We start from the raw sequence: 27,778 nt of genomic DNA, 5'->3' as shown, positions 1-27,778 counted from the left end.
TTGTCCTCTCCTTCATAGCACATGGTGGGGGGAGAGTAAATGTGTTAATTAGGTTCCTTTGTTTATACTAGGCACCAGCAAATCTCTTTTCTGAAAAACAAGTCAACTCTTATCTGATCTGTGTAACATCATGGTGGGGGGAGCAGTTCTTTGTATGGGGGCGTAGTCATGTGACTCTGCGAGGAACTTTGGTAGGACAAAGAATATTATCCACAGGCGGAGCGTAAACGACAGTTTGAGAGACAAGATGAAGCGAGTAGGCTCATCCTTCTCCTGTCCACGAATTCGTGAATAAAGCTACAAGAAAATGCCTGAATTCACTGATCTCATTGTATGTTTTATTAATCAACGGCATGAACACGAAAAAGTAAGTAATCTGACTTGCAACAGAACCTTTGCACAGCATGATTGTGATTAGAACGTTTAAACATATACCGTGGTGTGGCCTACTGCCATGAAAGTATGGTACAGTGAGATTTTCATATAATTGCCTCGTTAATCTGAACAGTGGAAAACAACAGAAGATGGCACATTAGAATTGAGCTAATTGCTGTTAGCATGACGACAGAAGTGGACGTCCAGACAGGAAGTGGCAGTCTGACGATGTTGTCACATCAGCTGGATGCCAGTTAGCGACACCTGCCACGCCTCCAGCCACTTGACTCGTCGCAGGTCGTGAACTTGGTAGTTGTACACCATCTGGTGGATGTCGTTGAAGGTCGTGTGGAAAGCGTCACAATCTGGACCGCAACAAGACAGCAGTGTCAGTAAGTACTCAAACGTACAGTTTCTAATGGTGGTACGCCCTGAAATTCAGACAGACGATGTTAATGGTGAGTCAAAGTCAAAGGTAAAGCTGAATACTGCTTCATATCAGAAAGCTATTAAAAAAAAAATGCTGAATACTGCTTCATATCAGAAAGCTATGGAACCGTCACCAAAAGTGAGGTGGACATCTTTACTTTTACACTTTAACCTCTATATAATATTACTAAAATAAATTTAAGTGAAGATTGCCGTTTTCTGACATTAAGCGACATTCAGCTTTTATGCTTTGTTGCTTGTCATTCAATTTCACATTTTTCCAATGTGGGAAAGAAAAGCCATTTGAGTATGAAAACATGCAAACTCCACATGACGACGTAGTGATTGACGTGACCTTAAAGTCGAGTCCAGGTCCAAAGGGGAAGCTTTGCTCTGAAAACTCCTTGCTCTGCTTTTGGCCCCACAAGTTGCCTATTTTGGAGGTGAGTGTGATGGTTCTGCTTTCAAAGTCCAACTTCAGGTGCAGTGCTGTCGTGTCGTCATCCTCGCCATTTGCGTCAGCATCGAGGTCACGCACCAGCAGGTTGACGATCACCCTGACGCACAAATGTGCAAGTTGACGATCACCCTGACGCACAAATGTGCAAAGATGTTGTCACTCGCATCTTTGTTGAGGGGTGAGCGCAGCCTATTATACCTCTCTGTTCAGATCGGCTTGTCCTCTGATGGCAATACTGCGGTTCACGCTGAGACCGTCGCTAAGCACACCTTTGAATCCACCACGCTGCACACAAACAATTGAACAAAATGCACTTTCTGTAGAACTGAACTTTTTCATGTATTTGCCAACATGTCCTGAATGAGGTCCTTATCTGCATAGCCATTTATTTTCCCCAATGAAAATGTAACAAGCCTTACCCAAAAGTAGTATACTTTAAGTACATAATAGAGTATACCTAAGTTTATTTTTCGAGTGTACTTTTTCTTGTACTAAAAGTAAACTCATTGGGACTAAATTTGAACATTTTAGTACGCTTAAAAGAATACTGAAGTGTATTATAAAGTACATTAAAGCTACTGAACGTAGACTATTCCATTTTGAATGGCTACTGTCACCTGCTGACGAAAAATGAAACGGCACATACCATTCTTCACATACACACCACGCACATTAAGCCACATCTGCAGACAGGGCGCAGGAAATTCTAACTCGAATCCAGTCTGAAAACTATTGGCAAGAGGCTTGCAGGAGTACCCATTATGAACAGCTAAGGTGTTAATCTACTCATTAGAAGGCATTTCAGTCATAAATGGTCAAATAAAAAGCTTATTGTAAAGTTATTTTGGGGAAAAAAGTTCCATATTGCAACTTTAAATATACTTATTTTTAGTAAGGGAAATGCCACCAATCTATTGCAGCCCACCCAAACACCACAAGCAATTTTATTTGCATGTTTTGAATCAAGAAAAACGGTAATGGATGGCATCACATAAAATAAAAAACATGTCAAATTATCCATCTGCTGTCGGTACCGTTGCAGACGTGTACCTTTATCACACCACAAATGATCAACTCACCGGGCTAGCAGCCATGGCGAGCAGGCACGAGCATGTGATGTCATGAGAGGAACATGACTGCTGCCCGGCGGAGCTTGTGCAGATCTCTGGCTCCCAATTGGTCGGCGTAGCGGCAGTTGACGTTTCCAAGGTCGGACAGGTAGGCGGAGGGCCGGTTGGAAGAGTGGGACAGGTAGGAGGAGCAGGGCAAGTAGGAGGCAAGGAGGAGGATCAGGACAAGTATGACAGATAGGAGGAGCAGGGCAAGTAAGAGGAGATTGGGTTTCATCTGCAGGAATACATTCCATTTGAAACTTGAGAGCACATTAGAAGACATGTAAATGTTCTTCATACACTTCTACATATGGCCATGAGGTGGCGAAATGAGGTGTCTTCATAAAATACAGAAGTGTGTCCTTTGCTTGTCTATTTATGAATTTACATTGATAGCCAGCGGTGGCAAATCCAGGTCCAGAAAGTGCTAGCTAGCTGGTGGTCCTATGGTGTGTTAGATTACCTGTTTTTATAATCTTTTGCGTGTTCAAATAAATCAGAGTTGAGATCTCGTGAAGAGGGTCCTTGCAAGGTTTTTTAATAAGAAAGTTTCTGATGACACAAAGGAATATCACCATTAGTGTTTCTGTCCAAATGTGTGTCGTCTCTCTTTTATTAGAAAAAACTGTGGTTCCCAGGAAAAGGCCTCTCCCCTCCCTTCAAGTTACTTCCTTCCAGTATGCTAGCTCGTCCTTGAACTTTCAAAAACCGGATTTCTGACGAACAGAAACTAGACTTCTTAGATAAATAAAAGAAACTTATTAACTTTCTCATTTCTGGGAAAAGAGAACGAAAGATAACAAAGAGGACAAAAGCATTACTCATCAAGCTATATTGAGTTAACATAGTTATATCTACATCTACACAGCTATAACCAAATTCAAAATAGTTAAAATATAAAATAAAATATTAAAATGTCAACAGGTGCTTGTTTACCTTTCAGGTAGCGGAGTGGAACCGTCACTTGCCTGCGATGCAGGTTGTTGTGGGTTCACTTCCCTGCCTGGGAGACCATGTTTGTTTGTGTGAGTGAGTGAAAAAAACTTTTAGGGAGCTAGCTAGCATCAGGGGCTAAAGCCAAACTGTGGCAGGGTTTTTACTTTCTGGACCTGGATTTGTCACCTCTGTTGTTAGCTATAATGTTCCAGAGCCCTTGATCATGTGCTTGATACTGGATAATGGGGGCTTTAATTCAGCCCACCTATTTGAGATTAAAGTTCAATTACCCACATAATTCATGGATGTATTAATATTGCATTTGATTTGACTTTTAATGTGCCGTTTGCAGCCAGGAATTTGGTGTCAGTCTCCTCACCTGGACAAAGGAAAAGGAAAAAGGGACGCAATATGCAGCCCCCAAACCATACTTTTCTGGAACGTCTTTCAACATCCCTTTCTTGCATCCAGGCGTGCGAGGGTACTAACCCTCCATAGCATTGCATAGCATTGTAACGTAATGCCGCCCTATATCAATGTGTGGACTCACCCCTGGCGCGCTTGCAGATGTACTTCAGCTTGTTACTGCATACTGCGTCGTACCAATGACCTGATCGCTATGAGCCTACCACCTGACCACAGTGCTCATTTCCGCCATCGTTGTTCGGCTCATTATTAAACCTATTCCAGTCCCTGGAACAGACAAACTTTCCATAGAGATCATGCCAAATAGCATGTAGACACCTTTGGCCTTTCACCCACAAGCTAGCCGGCTAGTATACCAGTCCCTAGAACAGACAACCTTTTTCACACAGAGATTGTCCCAAATATAGCCTATAGATTGTCCCAAATATAGCCTGATGTCTGACATGTCGTAGCGAGTGTCAGACATCAATGTTCCATTATTCTTTCCACGTCACTTTTGCCTTGGAAACTCATGAAACTATTCTAGTGATAATTATTCTCATTTGAGTGTGACTTTCCTCTTGCAATGATGACCATGAACATTATGCTTTTTTTTTTTGTCCAAAAAAGACTGGCCTTGTAGCCTACTACACTCTATAAAGAGAATTATTGAACTAATTTCAGATTACAAATTGAATTGTTGACCAATTTTTTTGAAAAAAGCACTTCAAGTGATAACACACGATTGAATTACGTTAATCCAAAGTGGATACATTAGGTTTGAGTGATTATGAGTCCATTAAACTTAATACTTTGGATTGGAGTCACTTTGGTTTAACTTAATTCAGGTGAATATATTAAGTTTAACAAACTCATAATCATTTAAACTTAATGTACTCACTTTGGACTAACTTAATTCAATCGTGTGGTACCACTTGAAGTGAGTTGGTCAACAATTCAATTTCTAATCTTAAAACTGGTTCAAGAGCGTTTTTTTTTTTTTTTTCTCAGAAAGGTACACCCTTAAAAATTTTGGATAACCTAATTTTGCTCAAAAATTGGACTGACCCGCTACTTGGATCAATTTGACCAAAGTTTTTGGGTTGTTTTGGACATAGCATGGAGTCACTGTTGAAGATGAATAAACATGGACTATAGGTAGTTTTACTTTCTGATTTACTTGCTTGATGCTTATTGTGGGACAACTGTAAAGTAACTTGCGCACTTTGCAGAGCCAAATTCAAATAGCATATTAGTTGTACGCCTTTGGCGTATCATCTCAGAGCAAAATTCCCTGCTCAAGTTTCCTCCACAGGGCCTCGTCAACCAATGCTGCTGGAGTGTGGTGCTCGTGAACAGAATTAAACTTGTAACTTGCTATTAGAACAGTCTTTGATTGTAAATATACGGTACTTTCTAGTTGATGATTTTGCATTAGATCCAAGATTTTACTCAATTAAATATCCGTTACAGCCTTTGAAGGAAAAAGTAGAAGCAAAAGTAGAAAAATGTGGTTAATCGCAATTAATTAGTTAAAACAATTTTAATTGTTTGGTTCGCGCTTTCTTACTTGAATATTAAAGGACTTCCGGCTGTCCATGTCCAGTGTCCCTCCTTGATCGTGTCTGCCAGGCCGATCCAGTATGACTGCTGTCCGATTTGTGAGCTCAGCCAGGACTGCAAGAAAGAGGGTGACTTGGTGAGAGAGACATAGACAGAGAGAGTGAGTGAGTGAGTGTGAGAGAGAAAGATGAAGAGAGAGAGCGAAAGTGAGAGAATGGGCGAGGCATAGAGCTGGCTTGTCACCTGCTCATATTTGTCCCAAATGCTCGCCAGGTGACCTCCAATAGAGCGACAGTTTTTTCTCAGCCTGCTCCCACGGGACTTCGTTGCGTGAGAAAAAGTAACATTGTCCACCGTGGCTCCTCCAGGACGGCGGACAGAGCGCTGGAACAACAACAACAACAACTTGAGAAACAGGTCAACAGCCACCACCCTGACCCAATTCCACATGCACTGCATGTACACTAGTCATAAACTCTAATCATTCACTAAATTATAAACTATCATAAACAAGTCGACTTTGTATTTTTCTATCATGCAGGAAATATACAAAGTCGACTGTCATATTGCAATAATGTCCACAGATATACATATGCAGTCATGCTTCTTCCATCTCTGGGTCCAATAAAAGTGTATTAAGTGACTGACACAAAAGAAGATATGGAATGCTTGTTTTTGTATAATGCCATAGAGGTTTATGGAAGAATTTATGAAGTGATTTTGGTTATTATCATTAAAACCTTAGGAAAATGTTTCAGTCAGCTCTTAAAATGAACCTCTTATAAGCTGCTTTTGTTGATATGTTGGTCTAAACTAGGCATTTACAGACCCTTTTCAAAAAATTTGAATATCCTCGAAAAGTTGAATAATTTCTATAATTCCATTCAAAATGTTAAACTTTCATAGATTATAGATTCAGGAACCACAGTTTAAGTGATTTCATCTTTTCAAGTATTTATTTGTTTATTTCTACATAATTTGTGCCTCCAGCTCATAAAACCCACGGAAACAGGATTTCTAAAAAAATTGGAATACTGTGAAAAATCACCATGTATACTTGTGGGCCTCACTTTCCTCTTGTAACACAGTACTAGCAAGAGGAAAATGAGGGCCACCAGACCCAATAACAAAGAGCTGACAGCAAGCATCAAGAAAGCCTGGGCTTCCAGGAGCCCCAGGCAATGCCACGGCAGTGTTTAAGGCAAAGAGATTCCTAAACAACTACTGAAGTTTGACATATCATTTTGAAAATACCATCCGTCCATCCTTTTTTTCTTCCAATGCAAAACACTGAGAAGTATGCATGGTGATTTTCTCACAGCATTCTAATTTTTTGAAATCCTATTGTCATAAAGCCCAAATTATGTAAAAATAAACAAATACTTGAAATTGCTTAAACTGAATCTACAATCTATGAAAGTTTGACTTTTTGAATGGAATTATGGAAATTCGAGGATATTAAATTTTTTTGAAAAGGGTCTGTAAAATGAACAGGAAACTAAAGAAACGAGGGTGGTCTCTTAATTTGTTCCATGGCTGTATATACATATAAACATAACAGTAATCTTTTTTTCTTTTTTTGCACCAATTGAACATAAAAATTTAATTAAATCTCCACAGGTAGGGTTGTGCATGCAGGCGACTTATAAAAGAAAAAAATGTTCTCAAAGAAAAACTGCAAGACAAGAAGACGTCTCCTTGACGGATCACACTCGTTCCATATTTAAAATGCCTTCGTAGTGTTCAATGTCAACCTCAACGATAGATTTGAACTCTCAGTGAACTCAACTCCACTTGACTTTTGGAGAAAGCTATCAGGCAAGAAAAGCCATTCCTGTCCAAAGTGAATATTTTCTCACCTGCACAAGTCCAACAAAGGCCAAAAACGACTGACTCGAAGCATCCTCATGAAGCCCGTGGTCCTTCACAGCCAGAAAACGTAGCGAGTAGCAGTTCCCAAGCCAAATGCAAACCTATTTGAAACAGAGAGCTACTTCTTGAATAATGATTAATGATGTGAGCCATTGTTTTATGAAATTCTCAGGTTCGGAAGGATAGGCGAACAAGATTTCTTTAATTACAATGATTTGCTTTAATATGAACCCACAGCAAGCAGTAGATATCGCTAGATCACTGTGTAAATATGCAAATCCCTACGATAAACTACCCTAACACATGATGCCGACGCGTAGATAACATTCAGTTCAGAGAGCCAACACAGCCATCTAACAACAGCATAGCTTCCTATTATTATAAATAAATATGATTCATATTCCTCACCTCCCAGCAGGTTCTTCAATCTTGACTTGAGCTTCTTCTGCTTCTGAAAACTGATGACTTGCGCGCCTAATATAGCGTGTGGGAGGGCAAACATTCAAGGCTCTTTCATCCTTTGTATAACAGCACACATGTCAGGGGGGAAATGCCTTGTTTCATCAACATCGAAACCATGGACAGGACGTCCATTCTCACGCAACCGTGGTCAGTTAAAGCCTTATGAAGTCTTAAGGCTTTTCTTGATGTGATCCATGGTTGAGTTTCTGCAAAGACAACTAAGAGAGAAGCTGAACAACCTCCAGTCTATGAGCATTATGTTTCTGGCTACTTTGCTTGACCCAAGATTTAAAAAAAACTAGGCTTCTTTAGTCCCAATAAAGCAGCAGAGGCAGAAAAAAGGCTCACGATGGAATGCGCAGCTATTATGAGGCGCACAACGTCCTCATCTACATCATCATCATCATCATCATCAGAACCTTCCCAGTCTGTTGGAGGTATTTCATATTTCCTAATTGTGCTAATATTTAATAATAACTAATATCGGTTTATCTTTTCTAGGAAGCAAACTGTGGCATCATTTTGATACCTCAATTCATCAAGCAAGAACCATAAATGTCACGGCAAATGCAACAGTTGAGGTGCAAAAGTATCTTGGAGCACCAAACATCCCCAGAGTTGAAAGTCCCCTTCAGTACTGGGAATCACAGAAATATACGCTTCCAATTTTATACACACTTGCTATCTCATATCTATGCACCCCTGCTTCATCAGTACCATGTGAAAGAGTTTTTTCAAAAGCAGGTGAAATTCTCTGCAAAAAAAGAAACCGCCTGAGTCCAAAAACTTTGCAAAAAATATTGTTTTTGAATAAAAATGAATAAGCACTTTATTTTACCTCCTTATTTCACATTTTCACTTGTTGCATAAGCACAAACATAGACAAAGTAACACAGAACAATTCATGTTAAAACACTCTTCAAATATATATTTTTTTGTATTCAGAGCATGATTTACACCCCACCATTTTATTGCATGCACCAAGCATGTTATACATTTTGGGGCTTCATTTTGCCATCTCTACTTTTCATACAATATTGTCAATTTGTCACCATCGTTATGATTACTGAAATAAAAACGCCATGATTCGATGTTTTCAAGGCTCTTTCATCCTTTGTATAACAGCACACATGTCAGGGGGGAAAAGCCTTGTTTCATCAACATCAAAACCATGGACAGGACGTCCATTCTCACGCAACCGTGGAAGTCTTAAAGCTTTTCTTGATGTGATTTATGCAAATGATGGCGTCCATTTGAATGTCCCGTGCCGTGCGTATGCGTATGTACGCCTGCCATGAGCTCACATTTTTTTCATGTCATGTTTGCTTATTGCATGCATGCGGCAGTATTTCAGCTCACGCATATGCACCCTCCAGAGCGCGAGCACGATGACAGCCAGCATGAGGACGCCGCCGGCACAACTTCCCAAGATGACTACCAGCAAAATGGCGCTGGAAGCGCGCTTCTTGGTCAGCTCCACCACCGCCTGCGCACGCACGCACACACACACGCATCAGTTGTGTGATGTCATATGATCATGGCACGGTTGTTGTGCCCATTGTTCTCATCCACATGTTTGTATTTCATTCTTGAATGTTTTTTATATCCGTTTTCATTTCCACTTCCCTTTGTTTATGTATTTGTCAGTTTTGGTGGTCCATCGTCATCCATCTCTTTTTTGCATGGATGCTACGTTGGAAATGGACGAAGGAAGAAGAAAAAGAAAAAAGAAAAAAAGCAAATGGACGAAGGAAATGTCCTTGGCCTTCATTTGAGAGCGAGCCTTCAATGCTGCCGTCATTTACGGTCGGTGATGAAAAACAAAATGGCGTTTTTAGAGATTGGCTGGCACTTGGTGAGAAAGTTTGACGAGTCCAGCATTCCCCAAAATACACAAAAACAGACAAAAACCTTCTGGTTGGACAACAGATGGCGGCAAATGTTGAGGAATGTCGCATGGTTGAACCCACGACAAGTTGGGAGACGCGTTCAGACACGACCGGACGACACGTTTGTCATCGCAATGTGAAGGAAATCTGTTGAGATTGAAAGTAAATACAGACGCTCCCCACCTTACGAACGAGTTACGTTCCGGACGATCGTTCGTAAGGTGAATTTGTTCGTAAGTTGCTTCAGTGCTATATTTTGTATTATAATTTATGTTTAAAGCCTATATACTGTAAGTATATTGAAGGTTTATATAAGTATGTTTAAGGCTTGTACAAGTAACCTGCATTGGTTTGTACTGAAAAAAACTTTTAATAAAATGGAGAGAATACGTACAGTACTGTACTGTACTGTACTACGTATGTTAGAGAGAGAGAGAGCGAGAGACACATACAGTATGTACATGTACGTAATAAGATAAATAAAATGAAGTTTAACTTACTTTTGGAAGATGTACTCGATGCTTAAGGAGATGATGGAGGAGGAGGAAGAGGAGGATTTTATATCATGAGAGATTCTTCATCGTCGCTGGAATCGGCTTCAAAAGTTATTTCCTGCTTCATGGGGACCGGCGTTTCTTCCTCCTCCTCCTCGCCACGTTGCTCAGCCTCCAATGAGCTCTCACAGCGCCAATCGTCGGTATTAGCGGCGGAAAGAAGCACTACGCGCAATACAAAATCTCTTTCCGAACATTTTTCGACATACTGTACGCGCAGACATGTTCGTATGTACCGTTGTTCGTAACTCGAATGTTCGTAAGTAGGGGAGCGTCTGTATTGCATTGAGAAGGATCAAAACAAAACAAGAAAACAAGCTTCGTGTATTTTGTTCTTATTGAACACGCCGACCAGCGACGCTCGATCCGGGATGTGACCAGCGATTGTTGATGTTTCCGTGCAGCAAGTCGGCGACAGCGGGAGAATTTGCTCACACGGGAAACGTTTGCTGAGGAAGCAACAGCAACATCACGCAACGCAACGCAACGCGAGTTGTTAGAGTTGGACCGTTTTCATTTCAGTTTCTTTGAAATGTTTGTTTTCGGGGTGGTTCTGTTAGTTTTGAAGAGTTTGAGTTGTTTCATAAATGCCGACTTTGAGTCACGTTTCCGTAGGAGTTGAAAACAAAACGAAAAAAAGAAAACGAAACATGGGAACAACGTCATCTGAAGGTGCTTTTCGATTGGCTGCTGCTCGATGACCTCACTTTTCAAACGTCCTTGTTTCGGTTCAATCACATTTCAAATCATCCGCATTCAATTCATCATTAAAGTTTGTTTTGGAAACATCAAATGTCGTGTTTTGAAAAAGCATTTTTGTTTTTGGGGAATTTTCCTTTTTCCGTTAGTTTCAGTGATCTCAAATGACACGCACCTGTCGGACCGGACGCTCGTCCCGCAGGAAGAAGGAAGTGGACGAGTCCAAGTGGACGTCGGCACTTAGCAAAACCTCAAGAGTGTTGAAGACCACCTGAAGAACACGCACGCAATCGGTCTCGTGTGCAATTTGTTGGAAATGCGGCAACGGACCTTTTGCAGGACGTCTCGCTGGAGTTTTCCTCGGAGAGTCAATTGGACCCGCTGGGAGGCGGGAAGGACCAAGCGGCACTCCGCCGACACGCTCGCGCTGTTGCTCTGATTCTGAACACACACACACAAACACAGCATTATATGCGTTGTGCAGACGTCCACGCACACGCGTGTGGACCAACCATCTGCGTCAGGTGCGTCAGGTCCTCCGCCGTGACCTGATTGGCTGCGGCGGGCTGTGTCAGGACGCAGGAGGCGCTCGCCTGCGGAGACTAGGGCGTGAGACACTTGATTGACAGAAAGGGGGGCCGAGAACGCACCTGGTCCCGGTCCCGGTTCTGGTCGCAGTGGGTGAGGCTCAGCAGGCGGTTGCCATGGAGACTCACGGCCCAAAGGTCGGCCCTGAAGGTCACGCCCTCAACGGGGAACCACGACAGGTTCTCCAGCTGAACACGCGCGCCGACACACAAATATATTTAAGTGACATTTGAAGTGAAATGATTTGCATGTCAAATGAATTGAAAAGGAAATTCAGTGGGCCGCCATTTTGGATCCAAATCTTTATTGATAAAAAAACGTGTTCTGTTTTTTGGGCTTGAGTTTTGCTGGCTTCAGATAGGTGTTACCTAGTAGTCTTTTACAATGCGCTACTAGTAGCATGGACTTGTCACTAGTTCACAGATTTCCACTAGTTCTACCAGTGCGGACAATTGTACTAGTAGCAGATTGGTGGCAAATGCCGGTCCAGAAAGTCAAAAGCCTGCCACAGTTTGGCTAGCTAGCTCCCTGCAGGTAAACAAGCACCATGGGAGCTAGCTTTCTAGCTAGCTAGCATCAATGGCTAAAGCCAAAGTGTGGCAGGCTTTTGACTTTCTGGACCGGCATTTGCCACCAGAACTGCTACTAGCACGACGGCCAATGGAGTGCCAAAGAAAAGTGTCTTTGACGTACATAGAAGGAAACATTGAAGGCGGGGAAGGCATCGTCTTCATTGTTGACGTCTTCTGATTGGATGACAAAGCGGGCGGGGTTTGGATCTCTGAGGAGAGGGACGAGCTGTCATTAGATTGGTCACCAGAGGCATGATTGACGGACGGACGGACGACTGACATGGTGAAGAGGAGCTCGCTTTGGTATTTGAGGGGGAACGTCACGTCCTTCTTGTTGTCTTCGGGAGAAGCGTCTTCACCTTCACTGGAACACGCACACGCATCCTGTTTTGTGTGTGTGCGTGCGTGCGTGCGTGTGCGTGCGTGTGCGTTTGCGCGTGCGCCGTCTGACCTGCTGGCTGCCACGCCGACATGAAAGTGGTCCAGAAAGACCGAAGAACTGAACTCAAAGTCCACTCGGAAAGACACCTGTACGTGAAGCATAAACGGGTACGTGATGAACTGGTCGCCAGCACTGACTGGTCGCCGGCCTATCCAAAGAAGGGAGCGGTCGCCATTTTACCTGAGACGAAGCCTTCATGAAAGGAGCGCTGACATCACATCTGGTCTGATTGGTCTGCTGAGGGAAGCACTCCATCTGCACGTCTGATTGGTCCTGTCAGAGGGGGCGGGGCCAGAGAAGTCCCCTCCAGTGACGGGACCGCTCGGCAAGACGGCGGGCGGCCCGCCGGACGTTTGGTTACCTTGACCACGAGGCCGGCGAAGATCAGGTTTGGCGAGGAGGACAGCAGGACGGACGTCCCGTAGGCGTTCTCGCCGCGGTTTTCCAGGCGAGTCCAGACCGATGCCTGACGCCGCCTCGGGTCCACCACGTGCGCCCGCTGCGACCCCTGCTGACCACACAACCGTCGCCACGCCCCCTCCGGGGAAGAGCACATGTTCCTACGAGCACACACCAACGGCGTGTGTGTGTATATTGATTGTGTGTACATACATGTGTGTGTGTGTGCGTGTGTGTGTGTGACTCACTGTACACTTGCAAGGTCAGCGTGACTGTGGACGACGAGGTCGGGAACGCAAACGTCTTCGTGCGTGCACCCGTTCCAAAATGGAAGCTGCAAGAAAAACATCCAAACGAACTAGCTTGAAACTGATGCTAAGCTAAGTTGAGCTAAATGCTAAGCTAAATGCTACGTTGGGCTTGTGATTGCTGTGACAGCGATTAGCATCCTCGCAAGCATTTGTGGCGAGCTTACCTCGGCCTTCAGCGTGGTCGGCCAATCGGGGTCCAGCATCGGCCCGTCATCGGAGCTGCGTAGCCCTGCCTCCAGCCCCACCACGATCGGACGGATGTAATCCATCGTGTCCTATTGACATCACCACTCAAGTGTCAAAGTCAGTGTGCGCGCGCGTGTGCGTTTGCAGAAGTTGAGCGTCCGTCAGTTGGCAATCGTCAAATTGGGACACGTCATCGTCAATCTGTCGATAATTCAAGACAAACCGTCAATCCGTCATTGGTCGATTGCTCAGCAAAATGAGCGTCCGTCAATGTTTGTGCCATTTGAGGTGTCCGTCCGTCAATCGTCACGTCTGTGACAGATTGACGGACGGACGAAATCCATTTTTCAAAGTGTCCCATCAAGCGTCAACAAAAAGTGCGTCCGTCATCGTCAGACCTTCCGTCTGTGCGTGTGCGTGCGTGTGTGCGCGCGACCTGCACTGTGAAGCCGTGTGGTCGGCATTGTCGTTCACTTCCTGTCGTCAGCGTCATCACGTTGGTCTGAAGGCGTTCGCGCTCGTCCAGAACGGCTCGATGAGGAAATCGCTTCTCGTCCAAACTCAGCTGGTAGCGCACCGCTAAGGAGGGGGCGGAGTCAGGTGTTAACAGGAAGTGATGTGTCCATGACTCGACAGCAGAGCTGGGTATCGATTGGAATTTCCTGAATCGATTCACTTAAGATTCACAAAAGCTCGGTTCGATTCGATTTTTTCTGATTTGATTGGCTTCAATCCGATATTGATTAATTATGGAACATCAATTCTTCTTAAAGTAGCACTAGGAACTTTTCAACCTTCATCAAATATTTCCATAACTCTTGTGATTTCAACGCAGTCGAACGGTCCCGTTGTGATGGCCTGAGGGGTCCGCTCATTTGTATTGAGGGGTCCGTCTCATTTGTATTGGCACAACGCAACTTTGAGGAGGACGGTGGGAACATGGAAACGCAAAAAAAGACAAAAACGTCGCTTCTCTCTTTCAACATTTTTTGCAAAGACGGAAGTCAATTTGAACGTTAACGCACGATTGCAAAACAACGGAAAAGTTTTGTTAGCCGACAAAATGCATCCGAATATGCACGAGAGAAATAAATCAATACATTGAAAAAAGAAAATTGACGAGAGGGTGACGTGGGCCTCGTCTTGGGATTTTCTTTGAGCAGATTGGTGGGAGTTACGAAATAAATGAGGCCATTGACGACGGCGCGGGAGGAATTCCAATCCGTGTAACCAGTCGACGGTGAGCAACTAGTAAGAAATAGGTTCAAAAGTCACCGTTAGCTTTTAGAGGCATGTTTTGCCAGGTGCTTTAGGCCTTCATGGGTTCAAGAAAGCTCAACTCGACACACTCGTTTTCTCTTACTGTGCAAGTGCGTGTGTGCGTGCGTTCGTGTGATGTGGTCCAGATGTTTGCTTTGCGTCTCACGTGTCAACTTGTCATCCAAACAGTGTATCATCATCTTAAAGTTATACGCTCAGCCAAAAGTGACGCTAGCAGTGGAAAAAGGACTCGTTACAATTAACTGTCAGTTTTTTTGAATGTATGAAAAGGACAAATGTTATTGACTACGTTTACATGCAGTCAATAATCGGGTTAAGGTCAGAATTCCGATTTGGGAAACAATCGAGGTAACACGTTTGCGTGCGTGGCAGAAAGCGGTACTCCCGTTTACTCATTTGGAATAACCCGTTTGGACCGCGACGCGTGGACGACGTCATTACGGAAATTTGAACTTACTTTACGTTCAACAAAAGGCATATTTATGTCACTCAGCACGCTTAATAAAGTAGTCGCTTTCCTCCTCGCTCCACACGTGCGCTTGTTTGCTGCCAGCGTAGCGTTGTCACGATATCAACATTTTGGTGACGGTTCCGGTACCAGCATGTAGATGACTTTTTGGTACTTTTTTCCAAATCAAAAGACAGTCCTTAAAGACTTTCTTTTTCTTCACATTTGTTTTTCTTGTGTCTTTAATGATATAAGAGTCCAGGTAAGGTCACTTGGCGCAGTATCGGTAGCATACAAAACGCAGTATCGTTTTAAATGCCACAGTAGCTCGATACCAAATAAGTGGCGGTTCACCGTGCATCCCGATGTCACCATCGTGTTTGTTGACAGCGACTTGAGGATTTCCGGTGGCACCAGAAGCACACACTTACTTAGAAACAAGCAGCGGAGAAATCAAAGTATCCTTGAGCAAGTCGGACGGGCATACGAGTCGGGACCGCAGAGGACAAGATTCTTTGCCAATCAAATCATCAAAGAAGAAGAAAAGAAGACGAAGAAGAAAATAGCGAGCGTGCGCACAGGAAAAAACAATGCCGCCATCGATCGATCGAGTTATTCCGATTGCGTCTATATGAGCAAGGATTCCGGTTCTGAAAGGAGTAGTTTTTAAAAACCCCAATAAAAGCATATTGGGGTTGTTGCACCTTTCAAAACCCGAATTTTGCCACTGTTCCGGTTTTGAAAGGTTGATTGTCTGCACGTAAACGTCGTCATTGTCACTCGTCGTATCGGAGACGGATGAAAAGTTGAGTGCTGGTTGTACAAAAGTGCGGTGCAACATGGTTGGTGCACTGCTGACAAATTGGTGACACGTCATGGCACGTACCGACGCGTTGATCTGCGGCGGCGCGCGTGCCGGTGAGGTCGCGCAGCCGCAGGCACACGGTGGCGACCATGCAAGTGACGGCTCTCCCGCCTCTCCAGCAGTCCTTGTGGAAAACGTTGACTTTCTCCGGCTCAAACGTCAGCGTGGACTCCACGCGCACCACCTGCCGACACCTGCGGGGAGGGGGCGTCGCCGGCACAAGGGGGTCAGAGGGGGTGGGCGTGGTCACAGCAGCACGTGCGCGCAAACCCACCGGACGACGACGGCGGCTCCGAGCGCTCCGACGGCCACGCTGACCGGTCCCTCGCCGTTCTTGCTGGCATCAAGACTTTGCCCAAAGTACTTGAGTCCCAAGTCCAAGATGGCGGCGGCAAGGCGCTGACGAGGAACACGGAACGTGCATCACAATGGTTACTTGCGTCATGATCAGCATGTTTGGAACAATCGCGATTGTCATCATCGATACGATCCGCACTTGCCTTCCAATCATCACGACAAAAAGCGTTTTTCTCTCAATGATTGCTTTCAAGTTTACGTCTTAACTGCTTCCAAAATTCTACTGGAAGAAAAACAAAAGCAAAGATGAGTCTATCTACTCTTCAAGCGGGTGGGGGCTGGTGGGGTGCCTGGCGGGCCCGCCGTGCCCCGTTCTGCTGCGTTGGGCTTGGGGCGCTCCGGGCTCCAGGGTTTGCTCTCCAGCCGGTGGCCCCTGTGGGTCCCGGGGTTTATGGTTTGGCGCTGTCTGGGGGGCCCTGAGGGGGTTGTGCTCGCTCTGTCCTGGCCTGACGGCTCCCCTCTTTGCTGGAGGTTTTTCATGCATGCCAGATCCACCACACCAGCATCTTCCGAAATTCAAACACAATCTGCTTCTTCCTCGAGTCGTTGAATGGGTGGAGGCTGATGTCTGTGGATCTCACTCTGCTTCATCTATCCTTCCTTCCTTTCTTTAGTCTTTCCTTTGGTCTCTTGAGGTCTCCCTAATTGGTTGGAATTGAGGTGTTTCTGGGGTTGGTGAAAGACTCTGGTTGGTAACCCGGTGGGTAGTAGGTCATGTCTGGTCGGTACTGGATTTCACTTTCCTTTCTTTGATCCTTCCTTGGGTCTCCTGACAACTTCACGACTCTAGTGGGATTCTTAAGTATTCGATTTAGGTGAACAATATGAGATTTTTAAAAGGTTTTTAATGAGCAGACGCTCACACGCACGCACATATGCGCACACGCACATGCAAAAAAAAGAGAAAAAAAAGAGAGAGAGAGCAATGATGATGACATGTCGAATCGGTAAGGTTACCGAATGAACAATACTGAGCTCTCTCGAGAAAAAACAACAACAATTACAAAAAGTGTGATGTCATTTAGTGACGGCGTGTCCTGCAGCTGGGGCTCCCACCTGCGTGTGGCGCACGTGAACGCCTCCATGGCAGCCGTGATAAAGGTAGATGGCCCCCCGGTGGTCGTCCTCCAGCGGTGCGCCGACTACCAAATCGTTAAAACCGTCCGCGTTCACGTCGGGAATTTGGACCAGCGCCGCGCCGAAGCGCGAATTCAGAGCGGGCGACGGAAACAGCGCCCCCTGCAGCACCAACACAGCCTGCCACACACATTTAGACATGTCGTGTAGTTCGTGTACATGTATGTGGTGTGTATATGTACATGTGTGCTTACCTGTTCATGTGTGTTGTGTTTGTATACATAAACTTTGCCCGTCTCGTGCGCATCTTGACTGCAGTACATGGGCGCCGCCACTAGGAGGAGGTCACTCTCCTCATCGCCATTCACGTCCATCGACAACAACACGCTGCCAAAGTAAGAACCCATCTGACGCACACACACACACATGCAAAGTTGCACAAAACATGCCCAATGACATAAAACAAAAAACTACCACACATAAACACAAATAAATGTAAGATAAACAAATAAAAAATCTAATAATATTGACAATAAAAAACAACAACATAATACAAATAAATTAGAGCTGTCAAACGATTCAATTTTGATTTTGATTAATCACAATTAATCACTTAACTAAAACAGATTTTCATTTTGTCTTCCAAATTTGAAGAACACCTGTTATGTGTTAATTGTTTCGAAATGTCATGTCATTAGGACGTCTTCAACATTTTTGGGATCCACGCTCTCTCATCCTCCTCTTTTTCTAATCAGTTCATCACTTGCATCATTTAAAATGACCAAAAAAAAAGACCCCAGTAGTTTGACATGAACAAATATGTCATACGCAGACATTTATTACAAATTTGAAGCAGCCAATTTTGGACCAGCTCAGTGGCCTAGTGGTAGAGTGTCCGCCCTGAGACTGGGAGGTTGTGGGACCCATTGCCGTCCCGCTCGACACTCAGCATGAAGGGTTGGAATTGGGGGGTTCTATCCCCAAATTATTCCTGAAGGCAATCCCTACTGCTGCTCACCGCTCCCTCAGGAGATGGCTCAAATGCGGACAACCGATTTCGGCCCACTTTGGTGCCCGTGACAATCAGTGGTACTTTCACTTGAATGCACGTTCGTTGTGTTTCTTGCTCAAACACTTTAACGTCATCTGCCGCTGTCAGCTGAAGGATCGTCTGCGCTCAAAATCAATAGTCGGATTCATCTGCGTTGATTCATGCCATCTTTTTTTGTGATTAATTCATTAGTTAACGCTTGAACTTTGACAGCGCTAAAATAAATACAAACAAAATAGACAAACTGATACAATGCACACACATATACACACAATGATACACAAATACAAATACAACAATATCATGCACACACACACACACACACACACACACACACACACAAGCCAATAGACGAGCCACGACACCACACGCCTAACAAATGCAGGACATGACACGTGTGTGCTGATGATGACATATTAGGGTGGGGGCGGAGTCAGACCTGCTCTCCAAGGAGCGCCTGCAGGACCTTGACGTTTCCGCGGCCATCCAAAGTGAAGGCGACGACCTTGCCGCTGTGGTTGAACCGGGGCGCTCCCGCCAGCACCACCTCCGACCCGTCCGAGCCCACCAGCGACCCCAGCGAATATCCTGCCAGAGGTCGCAGCGTTAGCACGCGTTGCCACCCGCCGCCGTTGGCGCGTCATACCGAAATAGGCGGCGTGGTTCCACAGCTCCTCGGGGAACTGGTCGCCGTACGCCGATTGGTTGAGAAGGAGATTTCCGTGGGGGCTGCGCTTCAGCACGGCGCCGTTCCAGTCGTACGCACCCACCGCACCCAGCAGGAGGCCGTCCTGTAGGTCAAACAAGTGTTAAGCACGCCACAATCTGATGGTTCCAATCTCTGGCGTTGTCTAGCGACCAATCCTGTGCTTGTCTGTCCATATGCGGCCGGCCTTGCATTGACTGGCAACTGCTCTTGTTTGTCTTTGTGTCTTGACGTTGAAAGGCGACCGGTCTATTGTTTGTCTATATGTGCCCTGGGATCCTTAGCGACCAGTCAATGGGCCCTGCAATTGACAAACGGATCGGTCGCGATCCAGCGGGAGGCAGATGGCGATGACGTGAAGGAATGTTCTGGAGCGGGATGACGGACGTTCTGCTCCACTGCTCACACACGTCCACCATCTGCTTTCCACGTCGGCGCTCGCCTCGACCCATTCCACGTGCGCGACACCCGACACCCGCGAAACTCAGGAATCCGCCGGCTGTTGCCGTGGCAACGCTTCATTCCAGGAAACTTCTCCATTGCCGTTGCGTCATCGCGCCGCCGCTGCCAACCTGCGCCTTTCCCTCGCAGTTGGACACAATACACTAGCATCTTAGCATTAGCAATAGCCGTGGATACCACACTGTGTGCTAGGATTAGCATTAATTAGCTCCACCTTCAGCTGTGTTGCGTTTGTGTCTAGCTTGCAGTTTGTTATTGTGTAGAGGGTTTTGTTTGTGTTGGGTTGTCTTTGTGTGTTTGTCTATTGTTGTTGTTTTTATTGTTGTTTAAGGTTGTTTGTTCTTGATTTCCATGACTTTTTTTTTTTTAAGGTTGTCTCTAAATAAAGCTGAGATGATCATGTTTCGGTTCTGTGTGGGTCGGCTTTTTGTTTGTTATGGCTGCTGCTGTTGTTTTTGTCTGTGGTTGGTGATTTTTGTCTTGTGTTCCTGGTTTCTTCCCTTGTCTCGTTATGTCTAACCACGTCCACCTGTGTGTTTCTTTCCCTCCCAGTGTGTGACCAATCAGCGCCCTCAGCCGCTTGTGCTTCCCCAGGTGTGTCTCATTAGTGTTGGTGTATTTATCTATCTTTGTCTGTTGCGTTTGTCCAGTCGGTGTGGGAGCATTTTCGTTATGTGTGTAAGTCTCCGTCAAAGCCAAGCCCTTGTCACTGGCAAGTCATCCGCGGTTGGTCATGTCCCACCAAGCCATGGTTATCTGCTCACTTTTTTCCCCCAGGTTTAATCAAATTTCTACGCATTTCACTTGATTCGTGTTTCCCTGCGTTTGGGTCCAGCATCCCTCAACTGCTCACGTTCCATCATGACAGACATGAGTTGTGTTATATGTTTGTGTGACGTGGCTTCTCAACGAGTCACGCAAGCTGGACAATGTGGCTACACGTAACAGCATTAGCATCAGGCGCGCTTACCTGCAGAAGGTGTGAGGAGAACCCCGCCTGCGCCATCTGCAGGCCGAAGCCTCGGCCCAGCCCGCCGCTTCCTGACAAACATGAGACCGATCAACAAGTGGCCGCTGTTGAAAGCTACAAAAGAAAAAGGCGAGACGCCGGTGCTGATCTTGCCAATTTTGCCAGCGCTGACCTTCCAGCGAGAAGATCTGCTCTCCCAACGCGTCCACGATGTCCTTGAGCGCCGCCTCGTCCGTCACGTTGAAGAAGTGGTCCTCGTCCGGGTCGCTGGCGATGAAGCGGATCTCCTTCAGGAAGGACGACGGGTCGATGCCGCGACGGTTGTAGTACCCCAAAACCTCAAAACGCACACAACAGCAAGTGTTGGAATGCACACAGGAAGTGCCGACATGTTGGAAGACACAAAGGAAATGCCTTTTTTTGTGTGGGAAAATACACAGAAAGTGTGGCAATTTGGAGAAAACAGAGGAAATGCTAATATGTTGGAAAACACACAGGAAGTGACACCATTTTGGAAAATACATGGGAAGTGCGGTCATGTTAGAAACCACACAGGAAGTGTGGCTGCTTTTGGTTGTGTTGTACTGGGTTGGTCTGTGTTGTGTTGTGGTCTCACCGCGATGGCGTACATGGTGACGTTGTCGCGTTTGCAGCGTGTGACGGCGTCGTCCAGCTGAGGATTGTCGTGAGATTCTCCGTCCGTGATCACCACCAAAACTTTGTGAGCACCGGGACGGCCGCCACGCTTGAACGCCTGCGACCTGCGGCCAAATAACACCGCACGCAATCACACACAAGGTGGCGCGCGAGGCGAGCGGCGCACCTGGCAACGTTGATGGCTAACGCCGTGCGGGTCTCCTCGCCCCCTCGCTGTCGGATGTCAGCGACCGCCTGCAGGACTTCATCCACTGTCTGGTGCTCGCCCAGATGGAACTCGTGGACCACCCTGGAGCCATATTGCACCACGCCCACCTGCGCTTCGTCACAGGAAAGGGCGAGGCAGGAGGACTGTCATTATTGAATCTTTTTCAAATCGATTGTTCCTTCAAATAATTGCCTAATCACCCCCATAAAATAGTTTTTTTTAAAAAAAATTTTTATTTTGTTAATCCACTAAGGTTGAATTGAGTGGATATTAATTAACTACTCATTATTTATTACAGTCTGTACATATTTTTATTTATTAAACACCAACGAAGTTAGCCAATGCTTAACGGTTAGCAATCGTGCGCGCTAGTAATTACCATTCAAGGTAAACAAATAGTAATCACAATTTAGTTCACACATACATCTGTATATCTACATGAGTTTGAGTGGATTTGGCTACTCAGTATTTATTATATTCTGTGCGTAAGCATTATTAAACACCAACAAAATTAGCATTTGCTAAATGGTTAGCAATCGCGATTAGCATTAGCATGCTAACGATTACGTTTTAAAGTAAACAAACATTTCTATTAAGTTTATTCCTAGTGTCCATCATTCTACCTACATTACACGTGGAATAGTAAAAGTCACTTCCAGACGATGCTTCACGCACTAGTTTTTTTTTCTTCCTTTCTTTTTCACTCACGCACAAAAACACGCGCACATACAAACATGGTCTCGCAGGCGGAGAATCGAACCCACGCCAACCTGCATCGTAGGCAGGTGACGATATCACTCCGCCACCTGGAGCCCGCTTCATGCGCTAGTTGTTTGTTAGCTACAATGAGCTCAATAACTTCCTGTCCAGTGTGCGCGTCTGCATAAAAGGTCTGTATAGAAACATGGGCAGCGGCGCAAACATGGTTCCGGCGGAGATTGAATTTATTCCACTTTTTCCCCAGCTCTACATGGTCACGGGAGGGACACGGAGGATGAGGAGCACCAGGAGGAAGAGCAAGCCAAGAAGAAGAGAGGGAATAATGAAGATGAGAAGAACGAGGACGGCGGAGTGGACAACAGGATGAGGAGGACGACACGAGGAAGTGAAGGCGGCGTGGTTGAGGATGACGAGGAAGACCATGACGAGGAGTACGAGGAGTACGGCGATGGTGTGAAGGATGGAAAAAAAGGGCGACGGTGGCCGACCTGCGTCTGGCCGGGGCCGATGTTGACCTTGCGCAGGATGTTGACCAGGAAGTCTGTGACGTCCGCCCACGGGTAGATGGAGTTGGAGCCGTCCACCAGCATCAGCAGGTCCACGAACGTCTCGCACCCTGCACCCACGCAAGAAGGACGCGCGTGTGGAGGCCCAGGCGCAGACCAACTCACGCCACGCGGACACGGACTTACTCTGAAAGGCGGGCGTGACGATGTCCAGCGTTTGGAAACGGGATCCCACGCGAGTGCAGATTCCCGACGTGTACACGGAGCTGCCGCACTCGTGAGACCAGCGAGGGCCGCATGTCTGACCACACGTACGCATCGTCCAAGCATGGTTAGCCTGCTAGCAGCTTAATATGTATCTTTGGTATCATGTTTTGGGATGTTCCAGATCACACTTTTTAGACCCATACCAGCTCTTGAGTAGTCAAGTCACTGACGCCAACACCAAGTACTGATACTACTGTTACTTTCGATACATAACATTTACATTAAAAAAAAGGCAGATTTTTATCTATCTATCTATATATCTCTATCTATATATATCTATATCCTAATGTAGCATTTTACCTTAAAATTGGATGGCAATTTCTAAATTCTACTTCCTGATTGGCCAAATGAATACTGGTACTTTGAAATAATGCCGGTTATCAGCCCGTTACCGATACCTGGCATCGATACTCGCCCAGCCCTAATCATTCTAAGACACCTTTGTTAGCATCTTAGCGTAGACACAACGGGAAGCCTGATGGGTCTTCAAAGTGCGCCCCGATTTTCTTTGATGAATGCTGAAGCGTGACTTACCACGAAGCTTCCGTCCTCGTGATCTGCGGCCAGCGTCATTCCCAGCCTCATCCCGTCTTTGCGCTGCGCTAGCACGTTGTCCACCGACACGTTTCCTGGTCACGTCACGTCACGTCAACTAATTGTGCCATGGGGGCGGAGCTACAGGCCGAGTTGCTCACCCAGGTGCAGGCGGCTGCAGGCGCCGCTCGACTTCAAAGGTGTCACGTCGTCCATGGGGCACCTGAACACGTCGCCCGTCTGCTCGCCATCCGTCCACGCCAGTGGGGCGCCAACCAGGAGCCTGCGTGGACGCATGCACGCACGCACATTCAGGCGACGTTCACACTGCAGGCTGAAATGCCCAATTTGTTTTTTTTTGTTTGTTTTTTGGTTAAATCGGATCTTTTTATGGACCGTTCACATTACAAAAACAAATGCGACATGTAATGTGAATGCAACGCGCCCGTATTGCAACTCGCCTTTGCAAAGAGCACACGTCGAGCGACGCACACCCAAAACAAGCGTCACGTTGCGGTGTTCACGGAAGTAACCCGACTCGCAACGTTTGGCCGCCGAGGCAAGCGACTTTTATCAGTGTCATATGCAAATTCAGCAGTTTGAACGCTGGTTCCTGGTTGGCTGCTATCCTGGGCTTGCTTCGTTGCATTCAGTTTTGAATTTGCCGTTTACAAACAGCAACACAATTCCGTTTGCCTCATTTTTTTCCTCATGTCGCCAGAGTAGCGAAGTTGGAAGAAGTCATTTACTCTAAACAGCTTTGTAAGTATTGACACACGTGTCAGTCGTCTCCTTTCCAAGCACTCTTTCCCGCCCGCGCAGAGCGCATATCAGGCTTTTGATGATGTATGATTTGGATGCATGTGGATGAGCGTTCACAGTGCACACGCATCCGATTTATGCGAAAGAGGCCCAAGTCGGGTGTGAAGATTTTTTTTTTTTAATTGAGCTGCAGTGTGAAGGCCGCCTCAGATGGACACACAAATAAAGTGAGGTGACAAGTGAAGTCAAACGTGTGCGTGTGGATGAAGCGCGCATGTATTTGCGTGTACTTTGCAGGCGTGTGCGTGTGATGCTGGGAACATGCGTGAGTCAGACCAGACGCCACATGTGGTCATTAAAGGGTTAAGGACGATCTAGTTTCCTGTTGACTCATAAAAGCGGCGCTGGTTGTCCCATAATGCACTGCGGGGCATCGCCGCTCTTCCCCTCACAACAATCATCATCAAGAAGATGATGATGATGATGATGAAGGTGAACACGTGGAGCGCACGCAGGTCTTCTTTTGTCTTATTGAGTCCAGCTGCCTGTCCAGGAATTTGTCTTGGCGGGAGTGCAACATTCCCGGGATGGCGCAGAAAGAGGAACACGTTGCAAACTTGGGGAAGAAAAGAAAAGAAAGGACGAGACAGACGAGAGCAACAGCAGCTGAGATGGAAAAGGCAGGAGCAGCAGGAGGAGGAGGAGGAGGTTGTCGTGAGTGCTCCTCACCATTGTCGTCCCAGCGCGTTGTGTTGACGCAGCGTGTAGCCAAAGTGGTTCTCCTCCGAGCCGCGGAAGATTTGCGCTCGCTTGCCGTCCAGGTTGAAGCACACGCGCCCACCTGACGCCACCAAAACGCACACACATGCGCACGCACACACACACACACACACACGTTTTAGTATGAGTTGAGTTTTTTGTATTTCAAGTTTTTATTTGGATTTTTACAACTTATACAAAAGCATATAAAGTATCAACAACCAAATCTGTACCATATCTAAAAAGGAACAAGAAGAAAATCACAAACAGACGACAGCCTTGTGTCACTTCTCGTCAATCAAGCGCCAGCAAAATGTCTCCATACATGACGGACGGTCCGAATCAAACAATCAATAACATGTACGACATCCGAAAGCGTCTCCGTGATGTCATCCCAGACAAAATGCACTTTCAGTCTGTTTCCGTTTTTTCTTCCTGAAAATCTTCTTTCAGTTTCGTTGCCATGAACTCGAACGACTTCATTTAGCGCCGGCAAAATCAAACAAACGCAACTTTGGGACTGGCAAGAGTCGCTCGTGGGAATTTTCCATTTGAAAAGATCCGAAGCCCAAAAAATCCAAATGTGTGGGAACGCGTTTGCGTTTTTGGATGTCTTTGTGTTTGGCCTTCAACCCGCCCGCCAAATGCCAGGCCAGAAAGGTCAAAGTGGCAACAAAAGTCCGTGGGCGGGTGTCAGGTGCTCATTTGCATTTGTCCTTTTCAAAATTGCTGACACTCAATAATTAAATGTAATAAGTCCGCTTTCATGACCGCACCATGAGCAAATTGTTGGCTTCGTTCTTAACCCCTTCAGACCCGTCGATGCTTGCATGTGTCTCAACCGATAAAACGCATCATTCTGCTTCGTGATTGGATCTTAACTAACCAATCACAATGGCAAGTTGATTTGCATGATGTTGAAAATGTGACTCCGACTTGCAGGTGTGCAGTGGCAGCGCACCTTTGACAGTTCACGTGGACAGTGATGCCACCGTTGAAGCCGAGGCAGTCAAAGGTCAAGAAAATCAACAAGATCTTTTTGTCCCTCACTCAGTCAGCCATTAAGACTTTTTTTTGTTCCCCCTTTCGGGTTATGCCCATCCAGTCCAAGTACATCCTAGATGAGCACTTTTGGGGAGGAGTCTTTGTCAAGTCTGTGGATCTGGATGACTTCAACGCAATCTGCGGTCAAGGGAACCATCCTGTCATCAAACGTATCCGTGACGTGTTACTTGAACGGGATGCGGGGCTCGCGGCTCGCTTCCTGCGGTGAAGGCAACTTGCCCGTCAAATGACGCCACTTGCTACATTTGGGACGAGGCCTTATCTCATGCCCCACTCGCTTATCGCAATTTGACAAAACATGACAAAGGCAGCCATTTTGGCACAAATAGCAAGAAACATACACAAGGTGGATCCATCTTCACCTTCCTGCACACGACAACACATCATTCAACTACAAGTTCATTTACTTCACATGCAAGATTCAGCCAATAAAAACATCCAAACTTTTAACGTTCGTGCTCACCTGGCACACAAAACGATTGTGTTGCACCACCAATGTTAGACATTAAACCTGGCAAGAGCCAGATTGATCATTGTGATTGACTCACGGGAGTTCTCCACAATATCAATCTGGGAATTTGTTGGGGAAAGGCGGGACATTCGGTACAATACTTGCAGCTGATTGGACCATGCGGCATTGTGCACGTTTGTTTTGCGCAATCACGGCCACGGATGAAAATGTCGCCTTCGTTCTCGTCGAAGTGGGGGGAAAAAATAGCATCCACATCTTTACTATCTAAAAATGCACAAAGCGCCTCTCGCGGTTCAACGAGGAAACGGTGAGCACGTCATTCTGCGAGAACCAAATTCATTGCAGCGTCCATTCGTCCACGTTAGGTTTGTTTGTTTGCGTCGGCTTCCTGGTTTCGTCACAGCAGCATATCCCGCCCCCAAACACAATGTCGCTCTGCGATTGGTCTGAACAATCGGCGGAAATCAACTGGCTCGGTACAAGATGTATTTTCCGGAGTTTGTCAACTGGTGAGAATTCATCTTGCACAGCAAAGTATCACAAATGTCAACACAAGCTCTCGGGCATGTCAGTCGAGTCGGAAGAGTTGGGAAAATAGTGACGCTGTCCGAAAAGAACTTTTTGTTCTCTCTTTTGGACATTTGGACACACCTACAAAATGGCGTCACCCCTTAAGTAGTGTGTACATTGGGATCGGGCCGCATTCCAATTTGTGCCAATTTGTGCTATTTTGCCAAATGCTGCTGAATGTTTGCTCTTTGATATTTTTCCATTTTGTGATGATGACATGATTGATGCGTGACAAACGTCAGTCGACATTCATCGGCCATTTATGCTTGATCAGATGATTGTGTGAAAAAAAATGCAATCAAATGTGTCAACCAATTCCTTCTTGATTGTTTCTGCAGGTGTCTCCAAGTGCGGAGACTTGAAAATGCTGCATGTTAACGAACCATCAGCAACAAGGAGCACTTTCAACAATTCGAACACAATTTGCATACTGTTGACAAGAATACATTTACGTTGCATCGGTTTGGTTCGGCATTTTAAGATCTTCCACAGCCAATTCTGAAGTTGAGCATCACTCTGCATCCAGTCGGTCACTCTTCAAGAATGGAATTCAAAGTCACGGCGACCGAAAGAAAAACACATTTGTTGTGGGCCGTCCTCATTTTTGCATCAGCCTTATTTGAGCAAAACAATGTATCGTTTGGAGTGCGGCGTTGTCACCTGGCAGAAGAGCGCAGATCCAGATGATGAAGTCGAAGCGCAAAGAATCCATGTGAGAGAGCTGCCGCACACACACGCACGTGTGCACGTCCACACTTGCCCGTCACCCCTTTTATCTGCAGTGGGC

The 27,778-nt window shown here is 46.0% G+C and overlaps 1 protein-coding gene across 7 annotated transcripts; it reads right to left on the bottom strand.

Moving 5' to 3' along the window:
* Positions 1–316: 316 nt before the first annotated feature.
* Positions 317–27,778, bottom strand: LOC144060066 (integrin alpha-11-like). Of its 7 annotated transcripts, XM_077579210.1 has the most exons (37): positions 27,652–27,778; positions 24,855–24,966; positions 23,525–23,646; positions 23,364–23,458; positions 22,749–22,863; positions 22,545–22,672; positions 21,295–21,443; positions 21,088–21,232; positions 20,644–20,809; positions 20,472–20,542; positions 18,980–19,124; positions 18,773–18,921; positions 17,537–17,689; positions 17,262–17,462; positions 16,123–16,247; positions 15,870–16,042; positions 13,691–13,833; positions 13,233–13,343; positions 13,006–13,091; positions 12,720–12,918; positions 12,539–12,631; positions 12,368–12,444; positions 12,197–12,280; positions 12,038–12,125; positions 11,407–11,532; positions 11,269–11,358; positions 11,087–11,197; positions 10,932–11,027; positions 7,561–9,100; positions 7,140–7,253; positions 5,524–5,664; positions 5,288–5,394; positions 3,863–4,005; positions 2,344–2,611; positions 1,463–1,549; positions 1,160–1,393; positions 317–740 (listed from the first exon to the last, which is right to left on the bottom strand). In XM_077579210.1, the coding sequence occupies exons 1-29, from the start codon at positions 27,701–27,703 to the stop codon at positions 8,915–8,917; spliced, it is 3,591 nt and encodes a 1,196-aa protein (XP_077435336.1). In that variant the 5' UTR covers positions 27,704–27,778; the 3' UTR covers positions 317–740; positions 1,160–1,393; positions 1,463–1,549; positions 2,344–2,611; positions 3,863–4,005; positions 5,288–5,394; positions 5,524–5,664; positions 7,140–7,253; positions 7,561–8,914. The 7 variants fall into 7 exon arrangements, with proteins under 7 accessions (XP_077435336.1, XP_077435334.1, XP_077435335.1 ...); XM_077579208.1 differs by having other exon boundaries at positions 2,344–4,005; XM_077579209.1 differs by having other exon boundaries at positions 1,160–1,361; positions 2,344–4,005.

Source organism: Vanacampus margaritifer, chromosome 11, assembly GCF_051991255.1.
Source record: "Vanacampus margaritifer isolate UIUO_Vmar chromosome 11, RoL_Vmar_1.0, whole genome shotgun sequence".
NCBI classification, from domain to species: domain Eukaryota; kingdom Metazoa; phylum Chordata; class Actinopteri; order Syngnathiformes; family Syngnathidae; genus Vanacampus; species Vanacampus margaritifer.
Note: the sequence above shows the minus strand (reverse complement) of the source record. Positions and strands in the feature narration are given on the sequence as shown.